At 57.1% G+C, this 27,960-nt stretch overlaps 1 protein-coding gene across 5 annotated transcripts; it reads left to right on the top strand.

Moving 5' to 3' along the window:
• The first annotated feature begins 878 nt into the window (after nucleotides 1-878).
• Nucleotides 879-26,941, top strand: PKN1 (protein kinase N1). Of its 5 annotated transcripts, none has more exons than XM_038772316.1 (23): nucleotides 879-1,176; nucleotides 8,931-9,228; nucleotides 14,728-15,028; nucleotides 15,856-16,001; nucleotides 16,886-17,021; nucleotides 17,264-17,409; nucleotides 17,633-17,846; nucleotides 19,343-19,534; nucleotides 20,315-20,424; nucleotides 20,628-20,771; nucleotides 20,982-21,057; nucleotides 21,294-21,435; nucleotides 21,629-21,722; nucleotides 21,875-21,954; nucleotides 22,082-22,157; nucleotides 22,361-22,452; nucleotides 22,543-22,719; nucleotides 23,452-23,514; nucleotides 23,596-23,672; nucleotides 25,089-25,231; nucleotides 25,460-25,567; nucleotides 25,942-26,022; nucleotides 26,511-26,941. In XM_038772316.1, the coding sequence occupies exons 2-23, from the start codon at nucleotides 9,064-9,066 to the stop codon at nucleotides 26,712-26,714; spliced, it is 2,967 nt and encodes a 988-aa protein (XP_038628244.1). In that variant the 5' UTR covers nucleotides 879-1,176; nucleotides 8,931-9,063; the 3' UTR covers nucleotides 26,715-26,941. The 5 variants fall into 5 exon arrangements, with proteins under 5 accessions (XP_038628244.1, XP_038628245.1, XP_038628248.1 ...); XM_038772317.1 differs by lacking the exon at nucleotides 8,931-9,228 and adding an exon at nucleotides 3,397-3,482 and having other exon boundaries at nucleotides 880-1,176; XM_038772320.1 differs by lacking the exon at nucleotides 8,931-9,228 and having other exon boundaries at nucleotides 880-1,176.
• The last annotated feature ends 1,019 nt before the right edge of the window (nucleotides 26,942-27,960 follow it).

Raw genomic sequence — 27,960 nt, forward strand, 5'->3', positions numbered from 1 at the left:
TCCATCCCCCCCATCTTACCTCCTTCCCTTCCCCACAGCACCTGTATATATGTATATATGTTTGTACATATTTATTACCCTATTTATTTATTTATTTTACTTGTACATATCTATTCTATTTATTTTATTTTGTGAGTCTGGTTTTGTTCTCTTTCTCCCCCTTTTAGCCTGTGAGCCCACTGTCGGGTAGAGACTGTCTCTATATGTTGCCAACTTGGACTTCCCAAGCGCTTAGTCCAGTGCTCTGCCCATAGTAAGCGCTCAATAAATACGATTGATGATGATGATGATGATGATGTATCCTCCCCAGCGCTTCGACCAGCGCTTGGCACCTCTCCCCCTCGTCCCCCTCTCCATCCCCCCCATCTTACCTCCTTCCCTTCCCCACAGCACCTGTATATATGTTTGTACACATTTATTACTGTATTTATTTATTTATTTTACTTGTGCATATCTATTCTATTTATTTTATTTTGTGAGTCTGGTTTTGTTCTCTGTCTCCCCCTTTTAGCCTGTGAGCCCACTGTCGGGTAGGGACTGTCTCTCTATGTTGCCAACTTGGGCTTCCCAAGCGCTTGGCCCAGTGCTCTGCACATAGTAAGCGCTCAATAAATACGATTGATTGATTGATCGATCGATTAACGAATGCCATTATTCTGATGACGTCACAGTCCTGAAGGGCCCAGCCCCGCCCAGGCCCCGGACGGGGAGACCTCTTAACCCCGCCCCCTGCGAGGCCGAAGCGCGCTCCCGGGCGCGTGCTCCTCCCCCCCTCGCCCCCCCTCCCCTTCTAACACGTGACCAGTCCGGCAACAGCTCGGACGAGGGGCTGAGGCGGCGGCGGCAGGAGCGCGCGCGCGCGCGAGTGGGAGCGCGAGCGCGCGTGCGCGAGGCCCGGATGGAACGCGCGGGGAGGGCTCGCGCCGCCGCCGCCCCCCCTCCCCCTTAGAACGCTCCGACTTGGGTGAAGGGGCGCGCGCTCTCCCCTCATCGTGCCTCGGACCCGGATATCATGGAGAGGCCGCGCTCCCCGCCCCGCCTGCCCTGAGTGACCCTCTCTCCGTCCCTTGGAAGAACCGGTGACAGCATCCGAAGCGGCAGGAGGAGGAGGAGGAAGAAGAAGAAGAAGGGAGGAGGAACCCCTGGAGACGAGAGATGGCCAACGACTCCCTCCAGGTACAGAGAACTGGAGGTGCACCTGCCAAAACTCCTCCACCCCTCATTCCCCGCCCCCTTTCCTCGCCTTGCGCATCTCAGGACCCTCCCAGTACCCCATTAATCAATCAATCAATCGTATTTCTCATCATCAATCAGATTTATCGAGCGCTTACTATGTGCAGAGCACTGGACTAAGCGCTTGGGAAGTACAAATTGGCAACACATAGAGACAGTCCCTACCCAACAGTGGGCTCACAGTTATTGAGCGCTTACTGTGTGCAGAGCACTGGACTAAGCGCTTGGGAAGGACAAGTTGGCAACATAGAGACACAGTCTTTGCCGTCTGTGGAGAGTAGAAGAGCGCCAACATGGGACACCCCAACGCCGTCTGTGTCCAGACCCCCTCCCTGTACACTCTGGGGAGTGGGGTAAAGATGAGGGAAGTTGCCTGGATCCAAGCTCTGGAAGCAGATAGATGGGTTCCCCAATCTCCCCCCACCATTCCTCTGACCTAGCATAGCCACTCCTGCACTTCCTCCTCTGGGAATTTATTCTGAATCAGAGGGGGGGTCTTCCTCCAAATCCACCCTTACTCCCTCATTCACCGCCACGTCCCTGGCTGAGGTGCCCCTCGGTGGGCACCAGGAATACGGGGAGTAAGTAGCCGCAGGGACAGCCTTTTGCTTAGGTCCTCAAGTAAGGGGGTCACCCCTTGCATTCTCCTTTACTCGTATTATTTCCTGTCCTATTTAATCTCTCCTCTGCTGGCCCTGCAGACAGCCCTAGCAAGAGGGAAAAGGGATGGGGGTAGTGTTTCCCTCACACCCCTGATTCTCTGCCCAATTTGGTATGGGGAGGTAACGCAGCCTCCTTTGTCTGCATATCTACTACTGGCCCTTTGGTGTCTGAGGAGTGAGTTAAACGGGGGGGCCAGGCCCCTAACTCCAAGCTGAAGGAGTCACCTTCAGCCTGGAGGACCGGGGATAGGCTGGGGCAATATCTTGCTCGGAGATGGGGAGCTGTTTTGCTCTTTGGAGAAGTGTGATTGTGTGTCTGTGTCCGTTTCTATCTATGCCTGCAAGTGTCTGTCTGCCTATCTGTGGCAGGGGAATATCTGGGAGTAGAAGCGTCTGGGTGCTCCTTGTTCTCTGCGATACTCCCCTCACACGCTTAGCACGGCCCCCGAACTGGGCCAGCCCACCCCGCCTGCCCACCTTTTTGTTCTGGGTGCTGCTTTCCCTCTTTGTCTTTCCCTTCCCGACTCCATCTCTCAGAACAGGGAAAGCCCCACCCAACCGCTAACCCAGCCCTCACACGTTTTGCCAAACCCATGACCTGCCTGGTGTCGGCCAGTCCGAGCCTCTCCTGGGCTGGGAACCCTTCCCTCCCCTCTGGGTCTGTTTCCAGCTAGGTCAGTGGGTGTCTTGCAAGCCCAGGGATCGTAAAATTGGCATACCGGCTCAAGTCTCTCTGCCCCAAAGCCTACGCCTCAGCTTCTGGACCCATTCCTAGGGTCCCAAAGGGTTCTCGTACCGATGGGTTGCTTGGATTCCGTGAACAGGCTCTCTGGAGACCGTAGTGGAGACCCGCACCCAACCCTGGGCCAACCGTAACTCTCTCCAGGAGCGACCGCACGCCCTGGTGGAGAGTTTACTATGATTAATATCATCATAAACACAGTGATTGACGCCAATCAAGAGAGGCCAAAGAGGCCCTGATTAATTCTCTCCGTGCCCTTCACCCCGGCAGAGAGGTGAGGGGGGATTAATTGGTTGGTGGAGCAGAACCAGGAGTCCTGAGTCCCGGCTTTCCACGTCCATCGTCACCATTCCACGCTAACCAACGGGCCACTCGCCTTCCTACTTCTCTCTAGAGTCCACTCCAGATCTGGAGAGGAGAATTTAGCTGGGCTGCCTTCTGTTCCCCCTACCCCACCCCACCCCACCCCCCTCCCTTGCCTCAGCTCTTCACACTGGATCTCGCTCTCTCAGAGCTAGGATGGAGCCTAGCCCCCAACTCTCCTTTCCCCCTTCCCTCCTGGCTTTCCCTCTTCTCCCAGGACCCAGGTGTCCTGTTCCCCAAACTTCCTCCATCCTGCCCCGTCCAGACACTCTTGCAAGGCTGTTCCACTGTTGCTTTGTAACTGGGTTTTCATCTCATTCTGCACCCCCCCACCCCATCCTGTACCCTCTCCCCCTCTGTGTCTCCCCTCCTCCTCCCTCCTCGGCGGCCCCCCAGCCCAGAGGGAGCACCCCACGGCCACGCTGATGGCAGGGGAATCGTGCAGAGGAGCCGGCCGAGTCTGGTGTTGCAGAGCCTTCAAGGTAGACACTGATTTCCCTCGGGTGGGGGGTAGGGAGGAGGGGGGCCAGGACTCCTGGGTTCTGTTTCCAGCTCTCGGAGTGGAGCCTGGCCTGGTTGTCAAAGCATGGGTTTGGGGAGCTGGACTTCTGGCTGGCGAGTTCCTCCTTTCAGAGAAGAGCACATGGGGAAAGGAGAGCACCCCAATGTCTGGTTTTCAGCCTAATCCCCCGGAGGGCAGCGTGGCCTGATGATTTGTAGCAGAAGATCTGAAGGGTAGGATGCCCTGGGTCTCCCGGGTTCCATCTCCCCGTATCGGTTTTGCCCTCTGGGTAAGCAGCAGGTAGGCGGAAACCAGTTTGTAATGCTCCTGGGAGTCACCAGTCCCAGATACATGAGAGCAGTGTGCCTGAGGAGTCAGGGGCCAGACCCTGGAGCTGGAGTGGGAATCCAGAAGACCTGGGGTTAATGGCCTCCAGGAGTGAGGGGAATGATCTTCTTCTGCTGGGGAGCCGAACTGCTCCAGAGCCTGGATCCCTTCCCTGCTCTTCCCTTTGCTGGAGCCCCAGGGGGAGGGGAGGAGGAAGAGTCCCTCGGGGAGGTGGGGCACTGGGCCTAGCTGGTTGTCCGGGAGACCATTGTGACTCTGGCTCTGACTTAGCAAACAGCTTCCTGTATTCAGTGAGTGCCTGAGGGAGGGGGACCCAGAAGAGAGTTAGAGACATTGTCAACTGGCATCAGGTTAGAAACTGGCCCTCTTGCCAGCCACGCGAAAATCCAGCTGGCCCAGCGATCTCCTGTTACTACTCTGGGGGAGATTCTAGATCCCAGGACCTGCTCCCTTGGGCCGGAATCGCCATCCCGTTGCCTCCTCTCCCCACGGTGGAGCAACTCAATCTGAGATCCTTATGCCCAGAGCTACGATCCTGCTGATCTCATGTTTGGCTGCCTAGGGCGAGGTGTTGGACTCCAGAACCCAACTTTGGTTAGTAATAATGAGCTTCTGTACCTCTGGGCCATCTTTTTCTCCCCACACACACTTTGGACTCACCAGTTACTGGCAGAGAGCAAACTCTGGCCCTGGCCCTACCCGCCTAATCTATCTCTATTGCCAGAGGCAGGGCAGGTTAAGGTTCCAGAAGACCCGATGCAGGGGAAGCCTGGTGGGCCCCTGAGTTAAAAGCCACCCCCTTCTGTCCTCCTCAGATTGTGCACGCACCCTACCTCCGCACAGCACTCTCCTCCTCGGTTCTGTTGGGACTCTGTTTAGTCCAGTGGCGCTGCAGTAGATGGAAGCATGGAGGAGGAGCAGGGGGATTGGTATTGGATGGGATGGCCACTGCAGGCCCTTCTAAGGGCTGTGGAGGCCCCTCCTGAGGGCAGCGGGCCTAGGGCAGCTCCTTTTTTCCAGTTGTTGAAGTGTCCCTGGCTGGAGATGAATGCTGTAGCGGGTGCGGGGGTTGAGGTTAGCAAGGAGGAACGATCCTTGTGCATTCTCCCCAAGTCCTTACAGTCCCTCCCACCCCTCCTGGACCTCTTTTCCTTTCTTCTTCCCTACCCTCCACTCTTCCAGCTACCCAGCCCCCCACCGCCCCCCCTCTTCTAATGATCCGCTTCCTGGGCCTTCCCAAAGCCAGAAATCCGGGCCGAGCCAAACACTGCCGTGATTTCGTCCCTGTGCCAAGTGTGCCAGGGCCCTGCATAACACTGATGACCCAGCTCTGGAGCCCAGACCTCGAAAGCAGGATCCCCTCCCTCCCTCCTCTGCCCCCCCCCCCACCTTCCCTCCTTACCCTGCACTCCTCTCTTCCCACCCTCGGTCCATTCCCCCCAGCCCATCTGGCCAGGAGCAGATGGCTGACTCAAGAGATACACACATAGGACCCAATATTGCCTGCCAATATTTTGCTTCATTTTCTCTGGCCTGAGAGCAGGGCCAGGAAATGGCTGCAGGGAGGGTTTGGGGGGAGGGGGAGCGGATGGCTGTGGGTGTTTCTTGTCCCCCAGGAGAAACAAAGAGGAGGGGGGCTTCCTCCTTCCTGGGCTCCCCAAACCCACCCCCTGAACTCTCTGGGAGTTAGACACCTGAGATCTTTCCTCCCACACTAGGAAGGGGAAGTTTGTGGGCTGGAGGAGGGAGCAGAGCGTCTGGACGCCAGGGTTCCTCCTGCAAGGGAGTGTGTGAGTTGGTGGTGAGAATGGCTGGGGGACAGGACGCCTGCGTTCTGGGGGGAGGAAGAGGCCGGCCCCACGGTGACTCATGCAGTCCAGGGGTTAATTAGCGGTTGTGAGGTGCTGTGGGGACTGTCTAGTAGTGGAAAAATAAACACAAATGTGCGTGTGTTTGGCATGTGAGCTCCAGCCCATGACCAGCTGCATCCTCCCCCACACCCAGGGAACCAAGATTCTGGACCAAGGTCACTCCCCTGTTACCCCTGTCCCTTCTTTCTGTATCCCTTCTTAACATCTACCCTCTGCCACCCTTGGTCCTGCCTGTCTGTCTCTGTGTGTCTGGGAGCTTGCCCGTCTGTCTGTCCCGTGTCCGGAGCAGGGATTTGTGTCTTTCTCGACCGTCCGTCCGTCCGGTCGGGACTCAGTAAACATAAAGATCATTCCAATAGCCGGATGTGGAGGGAGGTGGTGGGAGCCAGGAGGAAGGGAGGCAGGGCTTGGAAGGCAGGTTGCCGGGCTCTGTTCAGAGCCCCGTCCAGGGAAGGGGGCAGTCTCCTGGGCTGACAACAGAGGACTGGGAGACAGGAAACCAAGCCTTGGCTCCCATGGACCCTGCCGAGAGACGAAGAGAAAGGAAGGAATTCCCTTAGAAGGAACCGGGCCTTGCCAGCGATTGGACATCTGGGTCCTGCTAAGATTTCCTGCTGGTAATGTGGGGAGGTGGGGCGGCTAGGATGCCCCGCTCACCTACTGACCCGAGAGGCAAGCGACAGCTGCAGACCCAGTCCACCAAACCGAATAGTCGGGGAGTGACTCAGCAGAGGGAGGAGCTGGATGAACCCAGGAGTCCTGGTTAGGGGTGGTGCCCAAGCCACCTCTCTCAACCCGGGCTTCTTCCTTGTTCCCACCCAATCTCCCTACATTCCTAGTTGACGAGGTCACAGAGTTCTACTCTGCTGCCTCTATAAGGCCTGGCCGGGCTGGCCGCAGAGAGAGGGAGCCGAGAAGGAGAGGGAAGGAAGAAAGGGCTAGCCGAGAGGCCCCGTAAAATCAAGCAGCCGGGGGAGATCAAACGGCAGCTCTTGCCCAGGAGGCAGGGGTGGCTGAAGAAGAGGACAGAGGGCATCATGCCACCGGTTGGCAGGAAAGGCTGCCCGAGCCACATTTCGGCAACACTGATTAAGATGTTCTGAGCAGGAACAGGATGCAGATTATTTTGCAGCCCAAAGGTTCCTCCCCACACCCCGCACGCTCCCCCAAATCCTGGACTTCAGTCTCTCCTCCCACCCGGAGGTGAAGTGGGGTGGGGTGGAATGCCACTTGATCAGACTGAGAGTCTAAACTGAAATTGGAATAAAAGGTCCCTCGCCCCCCCCCCCCCCCCATCTCTGCTTGATGTGACCCTGGTTCGTTCCTGCCCCCCGACCTCTGGGACCCTCCTCGGCCAACTGCAAGGGGGACCTGAGGGGAGGGGAGAGGATGAGGACTCTGCAGCTGAGCCCCCACGTCCCCCCACCCTCTTCCCAGCTCCACTCGGCTCCCCAATCCTTTCAGTTTGTGAGTCTTTGGGGCCTTTCCTTGTGGCTTGGTTATCCAACTCCACTCAAGAGCTGGCCGCGTTTCAGGGGAGGAAGGTCAGATAAAGGAAAGAGACTGGATACTTGTGAAGGAGTAGAGGAACTTCTCTTCCCCAGCTTTACTATTCTGAATCTGCTTCAAGCTACAAAACACACACAAAGTAGCCAGGCAGCGGAGTTCTATCTGGGAGAGCCCCCTCATATCTAGTAGACAGCCTGTTCCTGGGCCCCGGCAAGGCCTGACCCGTGACAGGCCATGGTGATCTTGGGCCCCCGGGGTAGTCAATCAATTAGACCAGCATGGCCTAGTAGAAAGAGCATGGTCCTGGGAGTCAGAGGACCTAGATTCTGCTCCTGCCACATATCTGCTGTGTGACCTTGGGAAAGTCACTTAACTTCTCTGTGCCTCCGTTACCTCATCTGTAAAATGGGGATTCGATACCTGTTCTTTTTCCTACGTAGATCATGAGACCTGTGTGGGACAGGGGCTGTGTCTGACCTGAATACCTTGTATCATCCCCAGCGCTTAGAACAGTGCTTGACAATAGTAAGTGCATAACAAATACCACAATAATAATTATTATTATTTATTGAGCACTTACTGTGTGTAGAGTACTGGATCGAGCCAGGACTCTTGGGTCTTTTTCTCCTGTGGGGTTTGACGTAGGAAAGGTCAGAAAACCTGATCAGCAAAAGACTCTCCCAAGGTCAGTGTTAATATTTTTCTTTCCACTATCTAGAGGTGGAAACTGAGGTGCGGGGAATTCCCAGGACCTCCTACCTAATATTGCTCCCTCGCTGAGCCTCAGTTTCTCCAAACAAGGAGCAGAACCATTGCCTCTTGTCTGGAAGAAAGGGGAAAGAACTGGAAGGAAGGGGCGGGAGGGATATGGCACTTGTCTGTCCTCTCTTTGGGCACCTGATCACCACCACCCCACCGGCCCCCAGCTGGCCCCTAGAAGTGTGTGTGTGGTGTGGGGGGGTGAATAGTCTCTTTGTGTGGGAGAAACTCAGCTGCCCCACCCCGCTTTAGAAGGGGGGATTGAATGACAGGCAGCTGGGAGAAGAAGAGGGTCACATTCCATGCCAGGCAGTGGGGCGCCTGGGTTCTGCTCCTGGCCCAGTCGTGGGGAGCAGGCTCTGGGGTGCTGAGAGCCAAAGGCTTCTGGATCCTCTGGGTCCTATACCAGGCTGTTTCCTGGTCAGAGAAGGGGTATACCGCTCCATTGCAAGGACTCTGAGCCACCCCAAGGGCCTGCTTCCCCACAAGGACCTGCTCCGTTTCTAAATAGAACCTCCTCATTGCCCTCCGCGAGAACTGCAGATGAAGGGACCTCTATGTTCCCCCACAAGATCAGGCTCTTAATAGGCCCTGCTGAACCATACCTGAGGGGAGTTCCCCACCCCTCCACCACAGAAGGACCCTCCCTAAACAGAATTTTGACAGAGGAATCCTGTTAATTCCCTTGTGACCCCGACCTCTTCCCACATCTCCCAGCCTTCTCGGCCTTCCATGCTCCCCAAACACCATGCGGTCGTATTGAGGTAAGGCGATTAATGCCTCAAAATGGGCTGGATCGTCTTGCTTTGAGACCTCTGTCCTGCCACCCGAAAGGCCAAAGGCAGGACCCATCAGGATCCCGCTTTAGGCCTGGGTGGCAGGAGAGAAGCCCTTAGCTTTGAGGGTGATGATGGCAGCAGCGGCTTCCTCCTCTTCTTCAGTGCCATCACCACCATGGCTGAGCTGGCCCTTCGGCATCGTTGACGGGGAGTTTCTGGCACAGCTGGAAATGCCTCATATGATTGTGCCAGAAACTGCCGACGGCAGCCTCGTAGGGCCAGCTCTGGCCCAGCCATGGTTGCCGCTTGCCTCCGGCTGCCACCGCCATATGCTGCTGCCTGTTGCCGCCACTACCCAGGTCAGGTGGCAGAGGGTGGCAGCTCGGCCCCAGCAGAACTGCAGGGGCCCGAAGGACAGTGGAGGTTGTCATCGGCAGCAGTGGCAGCAGCAATGGAGGAGGTAAGTCTTTTCCTGCCTCCATTTCTTTCTCTCCCCCCTTTCCTTTCCCTCTGTGTTTTCCCCTGGCTGGCCCTCTCTCCCTCCCCCCCCCCCCCCCCCCCTTCCTTCCTCACTCTTCCCTCTTTTCCACTGGGTCCTTTCCTTCCTCTCTCGTTCCACCCAAAGTGACCAGATTTTTTTGGTTATCTTAAGTTTAGCCTAGTTTCTCCCCAGCCTCGTTTCTTTGGGTTATTGGGGTTGGCGGGCGGGCGGGCGGGCAGGGAGTGCTTCCTTCAGATCTGGCTTTTGAAATGATGTCGGGGGGCGGGGAGAGAGAGAATTGGCAGAACCAGGATAATCAGAAATCAATTTCTTGGCTTGGTTCTGGAACAGCGGGCAGCAGAGGTGCCAACTTTTTATTGTGAGTGAGGGGACAAAATAGGGTAGAGATTTGAGGAACGGGGTTGCTTTCAAAGAGCTAATAAGCCCATAGGAAGCAGTGTGGCCTAGTGGAAAGAGCCCAGCCTGGGAGTCAGGGGACCTGGGCTCTAATTCCAACTCTGCCACTGGCCTGCTGTGTTATGTTGGGCAAATCATTTAGCTTTTCTGGGCCTCAATTTCCTCATCTGAAAAGTGGGGATGAAATACCTGTCCTCCCTCCCCCTTAATCTGTGAAACCTGTGTGGGGCAGGGACACAGTCCTAATTATCTCGGATTTACCCCAGTGCTTAGTACAAGTTCCATTTTTAAAAAGCTATCATTTTGGATCTTTTCAGCCCTAATTGGAAACTCTAAGGTCTTATCTGCCAGATACTGTACTAAGCACTGGAGTGGATGCAAAGGTATTAATAATTATGGCATTTATTAAGCGCTTACTATGTGCAGAGCACCGTTCTAAGCGCTGGGGAGGTTACAAGGTGATCAGGTTGTCCCACGGGGGGCTCGCAGTCTTAATCCCCATTTTCCAGATGAGGTAACTGAGGCACAGAGAAGTCAAGTGACTTGCCCAAAGTCACACAGCTGACAATTGGCGGAGCCGGGATTTGAACCAATGACCTCTGACTCCAAAGCCCATGTTCTTTCCACTGCGCCACCCTGCTTCTCTATTGGGTTAGGCACAGTCCCTGTCCTGCAGGGAGTTCACAGTCTTAATCCCTATTTTACAGACGGGGTACTGAGGCACAGAGAAGTGAAGTGACTTGCCCAAGGCCACACAGCAGACAAGTGGGGGAGTCAGGATTAGAACCCCTGACCTTCTGACTCCTAGGCCTGTGCTCTATTCACTACACCATCTTGCAGAGACCTGGGATGAGTGAGGCTGGCGGGGGGCGGGGGTCTAGCTCAAACAGCTGTGGGGAAGACTGCTCCCCAGTTCCCTGTGAAGTGGGGGGGCCTACTCAGCAGCCCCTGATGGAGTGGGCCAGCAGGAGAGACATTTCTAAAATTTAATCATCTCGGTGGCAGTGGCTTTTGGCTCTGGACCCCTGGAAAATGTAAATGGGCCCAAGACACTGAATTTGGAGATGAGTTTGAGAGGGGCTACTTTTCTGCTTCTAGCAGGTAGAAAGATATCACATCAAATAGCTCCCCGTATATACAGAACTACTGCCTGGGGAGTGGGTTAGCCTCGAGGGTAAGGAGTTCTGGTCAGAGATGGGGCTGACAACTGGGGTGTGGGGAGGGGGAAGGCTCTCCCTCCGCCCCCCCCCCCCCCCCGCATCTTCCGGTTACATGTGACTTCAGGAAGTGGCTGCTCTGGAGGTGGGGGTGGGGAGGGGCAGCCAGGAAACACAGGAAGCCTGGAATCGGGGGCTGGTGGTGGAGGTTCTAGAAAGAGTTGGAGGCAAAGGCTCCCCAAAGCAGGTCCACATCCATCGAAAGGGAAAGTTGGAGGAGTTGGGGGTGTCAGGATCTGCTCAGCCTCCTGTACATGGTTGAAAGTGTTGACACATGTCAGAGCGGGTTTGCTCGTCATAGGGGGTGGGCTCATGGTAGGGTGCATGTGCAGGGGAGAAAAGGGGTGGGTATCTGGGCCAGTTTGGTTCGCATGTGGCAGCCTTTGCTATCCAGACCTACAAGGGATGAGCGGATGGGAGGATGAAAGAGTTCTGGGGTGGAACTGGACCACTCGAAGTCCTCGCTGAGCCTCTGGAAGGTGCCCCAGGACTGTAGACTCTACTCCCCAAACCCCAAGAAAAACCCAAAACCCCCCAAAACTCACTTGTAGGTTTCCAGGGCCTCTGGCTCCTCCCCCTTGCCCCCTCTACTGCCCTCCCCTTCCTCCCTTCCCCCTCACCCCTGTCTCTGCGCAAGGTTGGCTGGGAGATGATAGGAAAGAGGAAGTAGCAGATGTAGTGCGGGGGCCCGGGGTGCAGGAAGAGGGCGGAGCCCGAAGCACAGTCCAGAGACCCCCCCCCAGGGACTCAGGATGGCAGAAGCGGAGCCCCCCGCCGAACAGGACCTGGAGGTGGGGGCAAAATGGGGTGGAGGGACCTGGGGCTCCCATCCCTGCTGGGCGGGGATGATGGGGGGAGGGCCCCTCTCTGTGGTTCCCCCGACTCCGGATGTAGCAGCTGGGACAGGCCTCTCCCCACCCTTCCCCACCCGGCGCTGCTGCTCTGGGTTGGGGTAAGGGGACTGCGCTGGGCTGTCCTCATCAGCTAGGAAAGAGCAAGGGGGTGACCCCGAGGGGAGGAGGAGAAGCCTTGTGTCTGAGGGGCTGGGCAGAACTGCAGCAGCTCCTTGGCGAAGGGAGAATGAACACCCGAGGGGCATAGCCAAGGACCAAATTTCCAGGTGGCCCAGTGCCGTTCCTGGGCAGAATTCTGGGTGACCTGGGGTCTGCCCCGGGCAGGATTCCTGGTGACTGGGGAGGCTGGAGTGTTGTGTGTGATGTGGGAATGATTCTCATCCAAAGAAAGAGTCCATGGGAGGGACCCCCCAACTCCCCCTCATAAGGCTAGAGGCCCAGGTCCCCCAAGCCAGAGGGCACTGGGCCCACGCCGGCTGGGGCTGGAGCTGGGGCTTTGAGCTAATGGGGAAGGAATGTGTTTATGAGCCATTCTGGCAGCAGAGTTGGAGCTAGGGTGGGTGGGTGGGGGGGAACGGGAGTGAAGAGCATTCCCCACAATCCCCCCCACCACTATGGCTACTCTCCACTCCCCCTGCCCCAGCCAGTCCCTTAATCCAGCTGAACAAAACTTCCATTTCAAAATCAAAATGTGAGAAGAAAACAGCGGAGGCCACGTCCAGGGTATGGCAGCTAAGACAGTTAGCACGGGGGGCTCAACTTGGTGGGGGCCGGGGGGTGGGAGGGATGCTGCCATGGTGGCTTTGCTCCGAGGTGGGCTGGGAAGGTTGAGGAAAAAGTTAGGGGTGTTGGCTGATCCAGTCCTAAATATTAGGATGGATAGAGAAGCAGCGTGGCTCAGTGGAAAGAGCACGGGCGTTGGAGTCAGAGGTCATGGGTTCAAATCCCGGCTCCACCACTTGTCAGCTGTGTGACTTTGGGCAAGTCACTTAACTTCTCTGGGCTTCAATTACCTCATCTGTAAAATGGGGATTAAGACTGTGAGCCCCCCGTGGGACAACCTGATCTCCTTGTAACCTTCCCAGTGCTTAGAACAGTGCTTTGTAAGCGCTTAATAAATGCCATCATTATTATTATTATTATTATGTCAAGGAGAGTAACCATCGCGTGGTTCCTCCAAGTATCCAGTGGCCAGTAACAGTAATAATAATACTAATAATAATTGTGGTGTCTGTTGAGCACTTACTTTGTGCAAAGCACTGGACTAAGTGCTGGGGTAGATAGCAGATAATCAGGCCGATGATGGGGCTCACAGTCTAAGCAGGAAGGAGAACCAGTATTGAGTCCCCATTTTGCAGATGAGGGAACTGAGGCCCAGAGAAGTGAAGTGACTTGCCCAAGGTCACACAGCAGGTAAATGGCAGAGTTGGGATTAGAACCTAGGTCCTCTGACTCCTGGGTCTGTGCTTTTTCCACTATTTATTTATTTGTTGCATTTATTGAGCGCTTACTATGTGCTGTACTAAGCACTGGAGTAGATACAAGCTAATTAGGTTGGACCCAGTCTCTATCCCACATGGGGCTCACAGTCTTAATCCCCATTTTACAGATGAGGGAACTGAGGCCCAGAGAACTGACATAACCTGCCCAAGGTCACCCAGTCCACCAGTCATTCAATCATATATATTGTATCGTATTTACTATGTGCAGAGCACTTTAACTAAGCGCTTGGGAGAGTACAAAATAACAGTACACGGACACAGTCCCGGCCCACAACAAGCTTACAGTCTAGGGGATGAGCATCCGACAAGTGGCGGAGCCGGAATGAGAACCCAGGTCCTTCTGAGTCCCGGGCCCATGCTCTATTCACTCTGCTTCCCATCACTTCAGCTCAGTCCCCCCCTTTTCAAGCAGAGGTTCGGGGAGGAGGGGAACGCGGTGTGGTATAGTGGAAAGGGCTGCTCTTCCCTACTGGCAGGTGCCCCGGAGTTCCCGCCGGGGGTCAGCGCCCCGGAAGCCGTGGCCAGAGCAGCTGTGTCTGCACTCACAAGGCCCCACTGCGTGAATACTGGGGCTGGATGGACCATTGTTCTGCCCCAGAAATGACATTTCTTAGCCTTTCCTGTTCTCACTGCATCAGCTCCTCTGGCCATCCCTCCCACTTGTTCCCACTGGGGGAGAGGGAGGAGAGCTTGGCTTAGTGGATAGAGCACGGGCCTGGGGGTCAGAAGGACCTGGGTTCTAATCCTGGCTCTGCCACATGTCTGCTGTGTGACCTGGGGCAAGTCACTTCACTTCTCTGGGCCTCAGTTACCTCATCTGGAAAATGGGGGTTAAAGATTGTGAGCCCCTTGTGGGACAGGGACTGTGTCCAATCTGATTAACTTTTGTCTACCTCAGGGCTTAGAACGGTGCTGGGCACACAGTAAGTGCTTAACAAGTACCGTAATTATTATCACGATGAGGAGGAGGAGAATCAATCAATCAATCAATCAATCGTATTTATTGAGCGCTTACTATGTGCAGAGCACTGTACTAAGCGCTTGGGAAGTACAAATTGGCATCACATAGAGACAGTCCCTACCCAACAGTGGGCTCACAGTCTAAAAGGGGGAGACAGAGAACAGAACCAAACATACCAACAAAATAAAATAAGTAGGATAGAAATGTACAAGTAAAATAAATAAATAAATAAATATATAAATAGAGTAATAAATATGTACTCCGGGCACTCCGGGTCTGGATGGGGATCTAGGAGAGGCTACCGACACCTGGATTGGGAGCCGTCTTTCCAATCTTCCGTCCCTAACCCAGGCACTCTGCCCCCTGTCCCCCAACTCCACCGCACTTCCAGAAGGCAGGCATCCCATCACTTTCTCTTTCCAAAATCCCCCCTCCCAGCCCCAATCTTGCCGGTCTCACCCCCTCCTCCGCCTCCAGGACCCCAGCATACTGACAACTGCCCATTTCTCCCTATCCTTCTCCCACAGAGCGAGCCAGGGAATTGGTCAGTGCTGGAGCAGCTGGGCCTGGCAGGAGCTGACCTGGCGGCCCCCGGGGTACAGCAGCGGCTGGAGGCGGAGGTGGAGCGGCTGAGGCGGGAGATACGCAAAGAACTGAAGCTGAAGGAGGGGGCAGAAAACCTGAGGCGGGCGACCACGGATTTGGGCCACAGCCTGGGCCCTGTGGAGCTGCTGCTCAGGGGCTCGGCCCGCCGCCTGGACCTGCTGCATCGTCAGCTGCAGGAACTGCATGCCCATGTGGTACTGCGCGAGCCTGACCAACCTGAAGGTGAGGTGTCTTGATCCCAGGGACCTTTTGGAGAGGGGCTTGCCCAGACGGGTGCCCTTGTATCCCCTGGGCTGGGGCAAGGGAAGATGTGGTGGCCTCATGTTTGGGGAAGGCGAGGGGAAGCGGGGGGGGGGGGGGGGCAGGCTGGTTGCCTGGGCTCTCATTCTGGACGTGGGAGTGAGGTGGGAGAGCAGCAGGCCCAAGGGTGGCACGCAGGGGGCTGGGTGCCCGATTCCTGCGTTTGGTCTCCAACTCTAAAAAGCAAGGGGGCAACGAGGAAAGGGACTGCTAAGTAGTGGAGGCCAGGATCCTACCTCCTCGCTTCTGGTCACCTCCCCCTACCCCCCGCCACGGGCCTGGCTCAGAGAATGGAAGTGACACTGGCAGATATCCCCTTACAGCGACTTCATGAAATATTCAGAGCCATTGAGTCCCTGCAGAGCTGAAGGGGAAGGGAGCCCAGAGTCCTCCCTCTGGCTTCGGAAGGGGACTCGGGTTGGGGGAGGAAGAGCAGGCGTTTCTGAGAGACAGACGATATCTGGGTCCCATCTCAGAGGCTGAGCTCTGGGCCCCATTTCCCTCCACCCTGGGAAAGCTGGACTCCCCCAGATGGTTGAGAACAGAGGAAGGGTAAAGATGTGAGGAGATGGGGCGGGGGGCGGGGGATGTCCCCAACCATCGGTCAGGTCCTGAGAGGGTCCGGAACTGCCAGGGCCTTGGGAGGGAGTTGGTCTGGGAGCAGGAAAGCTTCCAGGCAGTCATGAGAGAGGGGAGGGGAGCGAGTCCTGGCCTTGACACCCTCTCCTTCCTGTCCCTCACTCCTTCAGATGCCCCGCAGTCTCCCGGCAGCCTGAGCTGTTCGACCGCCAGCCTGAACCGGGTGGCTGGGCTGGAGAAGCAGTTGAACATCGAGCTCAAGGTGAAACAAGGGGCTGAGAACATGATCCACATGTACAGCAACGGCAGCACCAAGGTGAGGAACCCAGGAGTCCGAGGCGGAGCATCAGCACAGGGGACAGGAGCCTTAGGTCACTCCTAGGTTCTCCTAAACTGCCTCCTTCCCTTGCCTCCTGCCTCTGTTTCCTCCCTGAGCCCTCTAGGGTCCTGGGCCTCAGTAGTGGTCTGGAGAATGGGGAGGAGGAGGAAGGGAGTGCTAGGCCAGAGGAGGAGAAGAAGAAGTGGGGGGCGGGAGGGGAGAGAGAGAGAGAGAGTGAGGGAGGCTGCAGGGCGGACCCTGTTGCCAGGGGCTCCGGGGAGCGGGGAAGGTTATGGCTATTTCTGGCAGCCGTGGTTGGGAGCGGCCCGAGCCCTGGCTATTTATAACTGTCCCGATTACTTAACCCTCTCCTTTCTCTCCTCTCTCCTCCTGTCCCCCACTTTCTTCCCTCTCTCCTGCTCCATTCCTCTCCCCTCCACTCCCTCCTCTCCGGTTTCTTTTCCACATCACCCATTCCCTTCCCCAATCTCTCGTTCTCTTTTCCCTCTCTAACCCTCCCGGGGATTTGTGGAGCCAACCAGCTTTCCCCTTTCTGGCTAGAATTGTGGATGGGACTGGAATGCCTAGACTTAGCCTTTTTGCCTGTACCGTAAATGGGGAGGAAAAGAGCAGAGGAAGCCGAGAGTCTTTGGACACCCAGGTAGACAAGCAGACAGATCAATATAGACATGCGGAGAACGGCGGGACATATTCCCTGAGATCTGGGAGGGTGCAGAGGCAACTACCGATGGATACAGACACCCAGAGGCACACAGACACACACATGCTTTGCCTGCCTCTGGTGGAAACCCAAGGAGAAGAGAGGGGAGCTACCTGAGGTCAGGAATGGCGTACCCCACTGTCCCCTCGTTCCACCCCAGGACCGAAAGCTGCTGCTGACGGCTCAGCAGATGCTGCAGGACAGCAAGACCAAGATTGACATCATCCGTATGCAGATCCGCAAGGCCCTGCAAGCTGGACAGCTGGAGAGTCAGGGCCCGACGGAGGAGGGCCAGGGTGAGAGGGACCTTCTACCCCCACTACCCTGGCACCCAGAGGCCCCCCACCCTGCCCTTGTCTGATCCCTGGTCCCCCCACCCTGCCCCTGTCTGATGCAGGCAGTTGGAAGGTGGCAGTGAGAGAAACCCAGACTTTTAGTTCTTCCAGTGGGATGTGGGGTGGGGGGAGAGCCGGACTTCCCCTCTTCCCCCCCTACAGCCTGTCTGCTTGCTGTCTGGTTAACCCTTTTCCGCCCACAGGAGGCCCCGACCTGGGAGCGGTGGAGCTGCGCATTGAGGAGCTGCGGCACCATTTTCGGGTGGAGCACGCCGTGGCTGAAGGTGCCAAGAATGTCCTGCGGCTGCTGAGCACTGGCAAGGGCTCCGACCGGCGGGCGCTCTCTGAGGTGACTGGGGCAGGGCCTTGCTGAGAGAAGGGAGGGGATGGAGCCTCATGGAAGGGGTGAGAGTTGGCGATTCACCAGGCTGTGGGTGGGGGGAGGGGGGGATGCCGAGGTGCAGGGGCCAGGAACTTGGTTGAAGCGCAGGGGGGCAGGGCTCCCTTGGGATGGGTGTCTGAGCTGGCCGGTCGATCCCTGATTTCCCTGCTCTCTCCCCATCCCCCCTCAGGCCCAGGCGAAACTGACAGAGTCAAGTCAGAAGCTGGAGCTGCTGCGGGAGGCGCTGGAGCGGCGTCTGAGTGAGCTCCCCCAGGAACACCCCAAGGGACGACTGCTAAGGGAAGAGCTGGCCATGGCTACATCTCCAGCCTTCAGTGCTCGGCACAGTGGCCCCTTCCCCTCCACCCACTACAGCACTCTGTGCAAGCCTTCACCGCTCACAGGTGCCGGGATCCTGGTGTCTGGGCCCCCCCTCAACCTCCTGCCCCTGCCCCATCTCTTCCCTGAGCCTGCTCTCCTCTCCCAGAAGCCAGGTGGCTCACTTTGACCTTCTGGCTCCTGACTACCAAACTTACTTTCCTCATCTCCCAGAGACCATCCTCTCCCTTCTTCAATCCCTCCCCACCCACCCGCCCCGAGCCATGCCAGATCTCTGCTGTTTGCACTGTGCCCTAGCAGACCTAGGAGTCTGAGGACCTGGGTTCTAATCCCGGCTCCGCTACCTACCTGCTGTGTGACCTTGGGCAATCACTTCACTTCTCTGGGCCTCAGTTCCCTCTTCTTCAAAATGGGGATTCAATACCTGTCAGTATTAGTAGGGTACTTGTTAAGCCCTTCTACGTGCCAAGCACTGTTCTAAGCCCCGGAGCAGATACAAGTTCATCAGATTGGACACAGTCCCTGTCCCACCTGGAGCCATAATCTAAGCAGAGGCTCACAGTCTAAGTAACCTGTTCTATCTCTTACTTGGACTGTGAGCACCGCACGGGACCTAATTATCTTGTATCTACCCTAGCTCTTAGTACAGTGCGCAGCACATAAGTACTCAACAAATACATTTATTATGATTTTAGTTTGTTTTTCTCCCTTTTTTACGGTATCTGTTAAGGGCTGGGGTTGAACACAGTCCCTATCCCACATGGGGCTCACAGTCTAAGTAGCGGGGAAAACGGGTATTTAATCCCCAATTGAGGAAATAGCCCAGAAAAATTCAGTGACTTGCCCAAGGCCACACAGCAGGCAATTGACAGGGCTGGGATTAGAACTCAGGTCTTCCGACTCCCTGCCCTGTACTCTACGCCACACTGCTTCTTCCTACCTATCGGTATAAGATGTCTGATATTCTATTAAGTTACTTCTCGTTAGAGGCTCAGACCTAACCCGAGGGACAGCAGCAGAGGAGGTAGCCCTGTTTATCTCTTTTAGATACTGTGACTATTTCTTTGGATCCTTTTTGGGCTGGTACCTTTGGCTCAGGACGGGTCAGTAGTTTTAGGCCCCACTCCCTTTCCAAAGGCCAGGCCTCCTGCCCCGCCAGCCCCTGGGTCTCTCTACAGAATCCGCTCCCTCCCAAACTCTCAATGCCCTGTCCTTTAGACAAGCGGCACGGCGTAGCGGATAGAGCGCAGGCCCGGGAATCAGAAGGGCGTGAGTTCTAATCCCGGCTCCGTCACCTGTCGGCTGGGTGACCTTGGGCAAGTCACTTCACTTCTCTGGGCCTTAGTTCCCTCATGTGTAAAATGGGGATTTGAGACTGTAAGCCCCATGTGGGACGGGGACTGGGTCCAACCCGCTTTGCTTGTATCCACCCCAGCGCCTAGTAGTGCCTTGCGCTGTACCATAATAATTATTATTATTATTAGCCCCTTCTCTCTCCCTCAGACCTCAGGTAGCCTGGCCCAACTGGTCAGTCCCATTGATCCTCCCTCTCTTTCCTCAGGGACCTTGGAAGTCCGGGTGTTGGGCTGCAGGGGGCTGCCCGAGAGTATTCCCTGGAGCCCACCCCCTGCCACAGCGGGCCCTGGGGCCTCTGACACCCGCACCTCCTTTTTGAGCCGCCCAGCCCGGGGCCTCTACAGCCGCAGCGGAAGCCTCAGTGGGAGAAGTAACTTCAAGACTGACGAGCCCACCAGCTGAGTATCTGCCAGGGCCCTGGGGAGAGTCAGTCAGTCAGTCGTATTTATTGAGCACTTACTGTGTGCAGGGCACTGTACTAAGTACTTGGGAGAGTACAGTGTAACAGACACACTCCCCGCCCACAACGAGCTTACAGTCTAGAGGGGGAGAGAGACATAATATACATAAATAAATTACAGATATGTACATAAGTGTTGTGGGGCTGGGAGCGGGGAGCAGGTCAGGGCGACACAGAGGGGAGTGGGAGGAGAGGAAAGGAGGGCTTGGTCAGGGAAGGCCTCTTGGAGGAGATGGGCCTTCTGAAAGGCTTTGAAGCGGGGGAGAGTGGTGGTCTGTCGGAGATGAGGAGGGAGGGCGTGCCAGGCCAGGGGAAGTACTTGGGCAAGAGGTCGGCGGCGAGACTGATGAGATCGAGGTACAGTGAGAAGGTTAGAAGGAGAGGCAGAGTAGACCCCGGACTGGGTGGTGGAAAAGTGGGCTAGGGTAGGGCAGTGCACCCTGCCCGTTTTGGGCCTCCTATAAGTGAGTGACCCTGAACCACCTCCCTCCTTCCCCGCTAAGCCACGATGGGCTCCACCAGGCTTGTGGGGCCCAGCCTGGGGCAGCCGAAGCCCGAGAGCGGTTAAGGGATGTTGGTGAAGGGGGTAGAAATAGAGGGCTGGACCTTTCAGGGAGCAGAGGGTCTCTTCCAGGGTCGGGGGAGGGGGTCGGTGGCTTCCTTCTGGGGATGGTCTCTCTCCCGGGGGGCGGGGCTGACTCAGCTAGCTCTCTGCAGACGAGGTCAGCGCTGTGCTGAAGCTGGACAACACAACCGTGGGGCAGACGTCCTGGAAGCCTTGGGGCCCAAATGCCTGGGATCAGAGCTTCACCCTGGAGCTGGAGAGGGTCAGCGGGGCTTGGGGCTGGGGAGGGTCAGTGGGGCTTGGAGCTGGGGAGGGTCAGCGGGGCTTGGAGCTGGGGAGGGTCAGCGGGGCTTGGAGCTGGGGTGGGGCAGCGAGGCCTGGTGGGGGCTGGCGGGGGGCAAGGGACCAGTCCACCATCTGCTGGGGTCTCCGAGGCCCCAGTGTCAGCTCCTCCCTGCCCCACAGGCCCGTGAGCTGGAAATCTCTCTCTTCTGGCGGGATCAGCGGGGCCTCTGTGCCCTCAAGTTTCTCAAGCTGGAGGACTTTCTGGACAACCAACGGCACGAGGTGCATCTGGAGCTAGAGCCGCAGGGCACGCTACTGGCGGAGGTACACGTTCCTCCAATCTCCCATTTCCTCTCGGCTCCTACCTCCCTCCTTCCGTCTTCATCTCCCCCCAAACAGGCCAGAGCTTCAGGGAGCAAGGCCGGGGAGAGGGCAAAGCTGAGGCTCAGAACCGAGCCCTCCTGGGGGTCTCGCCCCAGTTTCCCCATGGTCCCCCCCCTCCTCCCTGTGGCCTCACCCCTCCCCCCCGGACAGGTCACCTTCTTCAACCCCGTAATTGAGCGGATTCCCCGGCTCCGGAGGCAAAAGAAAATCTTCTCCAAGCAGCAGGGTGAGTCCGGGGGGCTTGTCGGTGGGTGGGGCTCCCCGATCCAGGGCCCGCGGCTCGTGGCGGGGAGGAGGGGTGGAATCCGGATTCGGGTCCAGGGGCTCCCAACAGGGCAGGAGGCGGAGGGCGAGGAAAGAGGGGCAGCTCGGGCATTCAGGCCACCACCTCCCCACCCCCTAACTCCCCCAGCCCCCCTCCTTCTTGACCTCCGACCTCCCCCCTCTTGGTTTCACCCTCAGGGAAGGCATTCCTGCGGGCCCGCCAGATGAACATCGACATCGCCACCTGGGTTCGGTTGCTGCGGCGTCTCATCCCCAATGCCAACACCACGGGCACATTCAGCCCCGGAGCCCCTCCCCCTGCCGAGCCCCGGCGCGCAGGGTAAAGGCCCCAGGCTTCCAGGATGTCCCTCTTCTCCTACCCCTCCAGCATTCCAGTTGCAGGAATTCTTCCGTGCTAACCTCTTTCTCCCAGAGCTGGAAACAGAACCCAGGCGTCCTGCCTCCCAGCCTCTCCCAGGTCTCCCTTCCTCTCCCACCCCTCCCAAGCCTCTCACCCTCCCCTCTTCCTTCAGCGACATCTCCATTGAGAAGTTGAACCTGGAGTCTGACAGCGCCTCGCAGAAGAGTCCCCCGGACGAGCCCCCACTCAACCTCCCCTCCAGCCCGGTGAGACCCTGCCTCCCCTGGCCCTCAGAGGTTCAGAAAGTAGACCGGCTCCTGTGATGGAACGGGGTTAGTGGGGGCGGGGAAGGCGGGTAGGAAGGCAGCAGTTTCGGGGGCTGAACTTGTCGTTCCGCCCCGCGATTTGTTCCCACCAGGGTCCTGGGAGCCAGGATGCTGACCATTCTCCCGAGCTGACACCTGATGCCAAGGGACCCCCCAGCTCCAGTCAATGCAGGTAACTCTCTGCCAGGATGTGTCTGGGCTCCCCGGACCCTCCTGGGTCCCGTCTGTCACTACTCCCCTCCTCTGCGCAGGCCCTGCCCTGCGGACCCGGGTTCCCACAAGCCCTTCTCTCCCCACAGCCCCCTGAGGAAGTCTCCGCTGAGCCTGGAGGACTTCAAATTCCTGGCAGTTTTGGGTCGAGGACATTTCGGGAAAGTAAGCTACGGCCTGGATGCGAGAGCCTTCTCTCGCGCAGGGCAGCTGGGGTGGGAGCCAGCACTCTAGCTTCAGGGAGGAGAGTTCCCAAGGTCCATCCCCACTAACTTCCCCGGGCCCTTCTCCCGAGCTCTCTGCCTCCCGGGGGAGGCGGGCAGTCGAGAGGCGCTGGCGGCCTGCATGCCCAAGTTGCCCCTCTCCAGGTGCTGCTCTCTGAATTCCTGCGCACTGGGGAGTTATTTGCCATCAAGGCCCTGAAGAAAGGCGACATTGTGGCCCGGGATGAGGTGGAGAGGTGAGCGGGGAGGGGCGGAGGAGGAGGGAAGGGAGCTGGTGCCGCGGGGATGGCGTGCCTTCTGACCTTGGCCCCCTGACCCCTGCCTAGCTTAATGTGTGAGAAGCGGATCCTGGCAGCAGTGACGGGCGCGGGCCACCCCTTCCTGGTGAATCTGTTCGGCTGCTTCCAGACCCCAGAGCATGTTTGTTTTGTCATGGAGTACACGGCAGGGGGTGACCTCATGCTACATATCCACAGTGATGTCTTCTCCGAGCCCCGTGCCGTGTGAGTTCCGTGGACACCTCTGGATTTCCACCCCCCACCCCCACCCCGTATCCACGGATCGGACTCCTGCAGACCCTAACCCCCCCCCCCCCCCCCCCCCCGGGATTCCTAATGGGGTTGGCTCTTCCCTGCTGTTTGCAGACCCATCCCAGGACCCCTGTCTGCCGCTGGAGAGCTCCCCAACCCAGGAGCCCCCTGGGAGCGCAGCGCTTATCTGAGCAGCAGTGGCCTCCTTCCTGGGTTTCTGGGTTTGGGGAACTGAAAGGGGAGACGCAGCTGGGAATGGGAGAGAACGCTCTCTTCCTGGCTGGGTTGGAGTCTAGGCTGGCCCCAGAAATCCCTAAGAAATGAGGTTCCCAAGTCCCCTGAATTGACTAGGGGGTGGAGGGGTGCGTGGGTCCCAAGGATCCCCCGGAGAGCCTCTTTTAACCATCGGACGACTGTACAACGGCCATCCTGGCAACACCCCGCCAACACACACGCACACACATCCATTTGCCGCAGCTGCCGCTGCACTAAAAATAGGACCAGCAGCGTCTGCTGGAAAAGCCAGCGCTCAGAAGGAAGGGCAGGCCTGTGCTCCTGGGCAAGCAGGAGGGGGCAAACTTTGATCCGGGCTTCCCCGGCCTCTCACTGCGCCAGGACCCCCCCCCCACCCCCAGCCTTCCTTGATCACAGGGTCTGTCAATGGGCAGGAGATCCCAGAGCTGAAACGACTTTGCTCTCCCACAGGTTTTACTCGGCCTGCGTGGTGTTGGGGCTTCAGTTCCTGCACGACCACAAGATTGTCTACAGGTATCGGGCGGGAGGGGAGCAGAACCCTGGAGGTAGTTCTCTTGGTGGTTGGGTTGCTCTAATCCTGGTCTCCTTACACAGAGATTTGAAATTGGACAACCTGTTGCTGGACACCGAGGGTTACGTTAAGATCGCTGATTTCGGACTCTGCAAGGAGGGTGAGGAAAGAGGCCGTGGTCTGGATGGGGGGAGGGCTGGGAGCCAGGATCTGACTGGGTGGGGATGGGGGGGACGTGGGGCACATGACTGGAATTCTCCTGGGGTGGAAGCAACCTCCTCACATACTATGTAGCAGGGAAACTCAAGGCCCCTGCCAGGGCAGCCGCCTTAGCAAGCAGGGACAGGACCCAAGTGACATGACTCCCACCCTCCTGGCCCCTGACTTGGAATCTTGGAACTGAGTACCGGGACCTGGGGTGGAAGAGAGGAAGCAAGAAGGCACCACTAATTGGGAATAATAATAATAATGATGTTGGTACTTGTTAAGCGCTTACTATGTGCCAAGCACTGTTCTAAGCACTGAAGGGGATACAGGGTAATCAAGGTTGTCCCACGTGGGGCTCACGGTCTTAATCCCCATTTTACAGATGAGGGAACTGAGGCACAGAGAAGTTAAATGACTTGCCCAAAGTCACACAGCTGACAAGTGGTGGAGCTGAGATTCGAACCCATGACCTCTGACTCCCAAGCCCAGGCTTTTTCCACTGAGCCATGCTGGGAAGCCACAGGCCTTGCGGAAAGAGTCAATCGTATTTATTGAGCACTTACTGTACTAAGCGCATGGGAGAGTACAGTATAATGAACGCATTCCCTGCCCACAACGAGCCTACAGTCTAGATCAGTCAATCAATCGTATTTATTGAGCGCTTACTGTGTGCAGAGCACTGTACTAAGCGCTTGGGAAGTACAAGTTGGCAACATATAGAGACGGTCCCTACCCAACAGTGGGCTCACAGTCTAGAAGAGAAAGAGCACAGGCCTGAGAGTCAGGGGACCTGGGTTCTAATCCCACCCCCACCCCTTTTTTTAAATCATCATCATCATCAATCGTATTTATTGAGCGCTTACTATGTGCAGAGCACTGTACTAAGCGCTTGGGAAGTACAAATTGGCAACATATAGAGACAGTCCCTACCCAACAGTGGGCTCACAGTCTAAAAGGGGGAGACAGAGAATGGTACTTGTTAAGCACTTACTATGTGTCAAGACTGTTCTAAAGCCTGGGGTAGCTACAAGATAATCGGGTTGGACACAGCCTCTGTCCCACATGGGGCTCACAGTCTAAGTAGGAGAGAGAACAGGTATTTAATCCCCATTCTACAGTTGAGGAAACTGAGGCACAGAGAAGTGAAGTGACTTGCCCAAGGTCACACAGCAGACAAACAGCAGAGCCAGGATTAGAACCCCTCTGAGTCCCAGAGCCACGGGCCCTTTCCTCTAGGCTAGGATGCTTCTAGGCCTGCTGTGAGATCTCGAGCAAATCACTTCACTTTTCTGAACCTCAGTTTCCTCATCTGTGAACTGGGGATCCACTCCCCAATTCCTGTTTATTGCGCATGATGCTCTCACCACAGGGATGGGCTTCGGAGATCGGACCAGCACATTCTGTGGGACCCCGGAATTCCTGGCACCCGAGGTGCTGACAGATACATCTTACACCAGGGCTGTGGACTGGTGGGGGCTAGGCGTGCTGCTCTACGAGATGTTGGTGGGAGAGGTGAGACCTCTGTCCCTAGTAGCCCCAAACCCTGGATCTTCGCCTCCTCTTAGGAACCCCTCCCCTGCGGTGTGATCTCCTCTGATCCTATGGTCCCTAGTGATTCACACCAGGGTTTCTCCAAAACAGGAGAGTGAGGGTGGGGAGAGGTCCCGGAATCGCAGTGGGGGACTGGGTGGAAAGTAGCAGGCTGGAGCCCAGGCTAATGGCCTTCCCTCTGCCTCTCAGTCCCCTTTCCCAGGGGATGATGAGGAGGAGGTTTTTGACAGCATTGTCAATGATGAAGTGCGCTACCCTCGCTTCCTGTCCACTGAGGCCATTGGCATCATGCGCAGGGTAAGAAATTCCCTTACAACTCCTAAGGCACGAGCCACTTCCTGCCCTGCCCCAGGCACCACCACCCGGAGTAGCAACCCTCAAGGCCCCAGACCCCTTCCTCTCTGGACCTGCCTTTTTCCATGGGGTTGACTTCCTTCGAGACCAAGATGGGGGGTGGAGGGTGCCCTTACTCAGTTGGGTTTTTTTGCAAGGGGAGGATGTGACTTTGATTCTAAGCAACTGCCCTGCCTCCTGTTACTTGTGCCAATTCCGGGGGGAAGGAAACGGGGCTTCAGAGTCAGGTTTGGGGGGGCCAGGATTCCAAGGTCCAGCTGCCCCCGATCTTCCCTAATCTCTCCCCTCACTTTCTCACACCTCCCCACCCCCGCTAGCTGTTACGACGGAACCCAGAACGGCGTCTGGGCTCAAGTGAACGAGATGCTGAGGATGTGAAGAAGCAGCCGTTCTTCCGGGTGAGACCCCAGATTGGGTGTGTGTACATGCGCACACACAAACAAGTGTATATCCCCAGCCCAGGGGGGACCCACAAACCCCCAGCCCAAATCTCCCTCCTGGCTACCTCCTGTCATGCCTCATCCCCACACCCACCAGCCTCTTGGAAAGGAAAAGGTAGCCTCAGGAGGAGCCTCAGGAGGAGACGGAGAGAGGCAACAGTCCCCTTCCTCCAGGCCTTAACCATAACTCAACCCCCTTGCTCCCAAGACACCCCAAAAGGGTGTCTTCCCCAAAAGGGGAAGGGAACAGGGCTTTCTGTGGTGGGAAGGGGTTGGCCGGGGCGGGGAGAAGCAAAAGCATAATTCTTGAGTTTTGCGTTATCCCTAAATCCCTCCACTCTTGTACCTTCCCGGAGAAGTGGTCGGGGGGAAGCTGTGTGACATCCGTCTCTGGGGGGCGATTTCTGGGGCTGATTCTCCATCCCTTTCCCTCCCACCCTTTCTAGACTCTGGACTGGGAGGCACTGCTAGCCCGGCGCCTGCCTCCCCCGTTTGTGCCGGTGATCACAGGGCGCACTGACGTCAGCAACTTTGATGAGGAGTTCACAGGGGAGGCACCCACCCTGACTCCACCCCGGGAGCCCCGGGTGCTCACTCCAGCTGAGCAGGATGCCTTTGCGGACTTCGACTTCGTCTCAGGGGGCTGCTAGCCCTCCTCTGGCTTGGGGTGCCGCCTGTGGGAATGGGGGGACACTTCCTGTTACCCATGGGATCCCAGGAGGAAGGTAATCTGGAACCTTCTCTGCCTTGGGGCCTGTGCCCCCCACCCCTCCGCCCCTCCTTCCCTTGAAAGGACAATGAACTTCTCTGCTCCTTCACTCAACCTAGTTCTCTGCCATTTGTAGTTTTTAAAAGACCTTCTGGGTTTGCCCTCTAATCATATCCCTTCAGTCTACTTCTTCGGCCTTCTGGCTCGGGGGTGGGACAGGGTGGGATGGGATGGGGGATGAGGGCGGGGGGGGGCCAGGGATGGCAGAGGATGGGGCCTCTTGGGTTGGGAGGAGGGACAGACCGTGGTTCCCCCAAACCGGAGCAGAGTCAGGAGGAGGGGCAGGAGCTCTCAGAGATCATCAGGGGAGGGAACGTTCAGGTATGTGTACCCTGGTTTGCTCTCTTCCCCCTTCTCCCTAGTTCAATCCCTGTCCCTTCCTGAGATCCCAACCCTGTTCCGAGCTGGAGCTGGGAAGTTGGAGATGCTGCCTTCTCCTTACCTCATCCCTTAAAGTCCACCAGGGGGCGCTGTCCTGCTCTGTCCTCCATCTTGGCTCAGGGCCTGCCCGGCGCTGGTGATGATGATGATGATGATGGCATTTGTTAAGTGCTTACTATGTGCAAAGCACTGTTCTAAGCACTGGGGGGGGATACAAGGTGATGAGGTTGTCCCACGTGGGGCTCACAGTCTTAATCCCCATTTTACAGATGAGGGAACTGAGGCTCAGAGAAGTTAAGTGACTTGCCCAAGGTCACACAGCAGACATGTGGCGGAGCAGGGATTCGAACCCATGACCTCCGACTCCAAAGCCCGTGCTCTTTCCACTGAGCCAAGCTGCTCCTCCTTGAGCTGGGAGAGGAGAGGCCTGATGCCAAAGGTCTCGGATACCGGCACCCAAGCAACTTGCCCACGTTCAAGCGGTGACATTTTCCCCACCCTGGCAAACACCTCTTCCATTTCAGCTCTTGAGCTTGGGGCTCAGGGTGGAACAGGCCCCTGGGTGTTGTCTGTGGGGCTTCGAGACGGCAGTCCAAAGGGCCGTGCTTCAGGCCTGCCTCACCTCCCTGACCCTGTAAGGCCAATGGGGCGCAACCAGGAGAGCGGTACAGAATTGGCCCACCGCGGAGTGAGAGGTTTGATCCGCTTCGCCCCCGACCCTCAGCTCTGGGTCCCGAGCTCCACAG

This window comes from Tachyglossus aculeatus, chromosome X1 (assembly GCF_015852505.1).
Source record: "Tachyglossus aculeatus isolate mTacAcu1 chromosome X1, mTacAcu1.pri, whole genome shotgun sequence".
Lineage (NCBI taxonomy): Eukaryota > Metazoa > Chordata > Mammalia > Monotremata > Tachyglossidae > Tachyglossus > Tachyglossus aculeatus.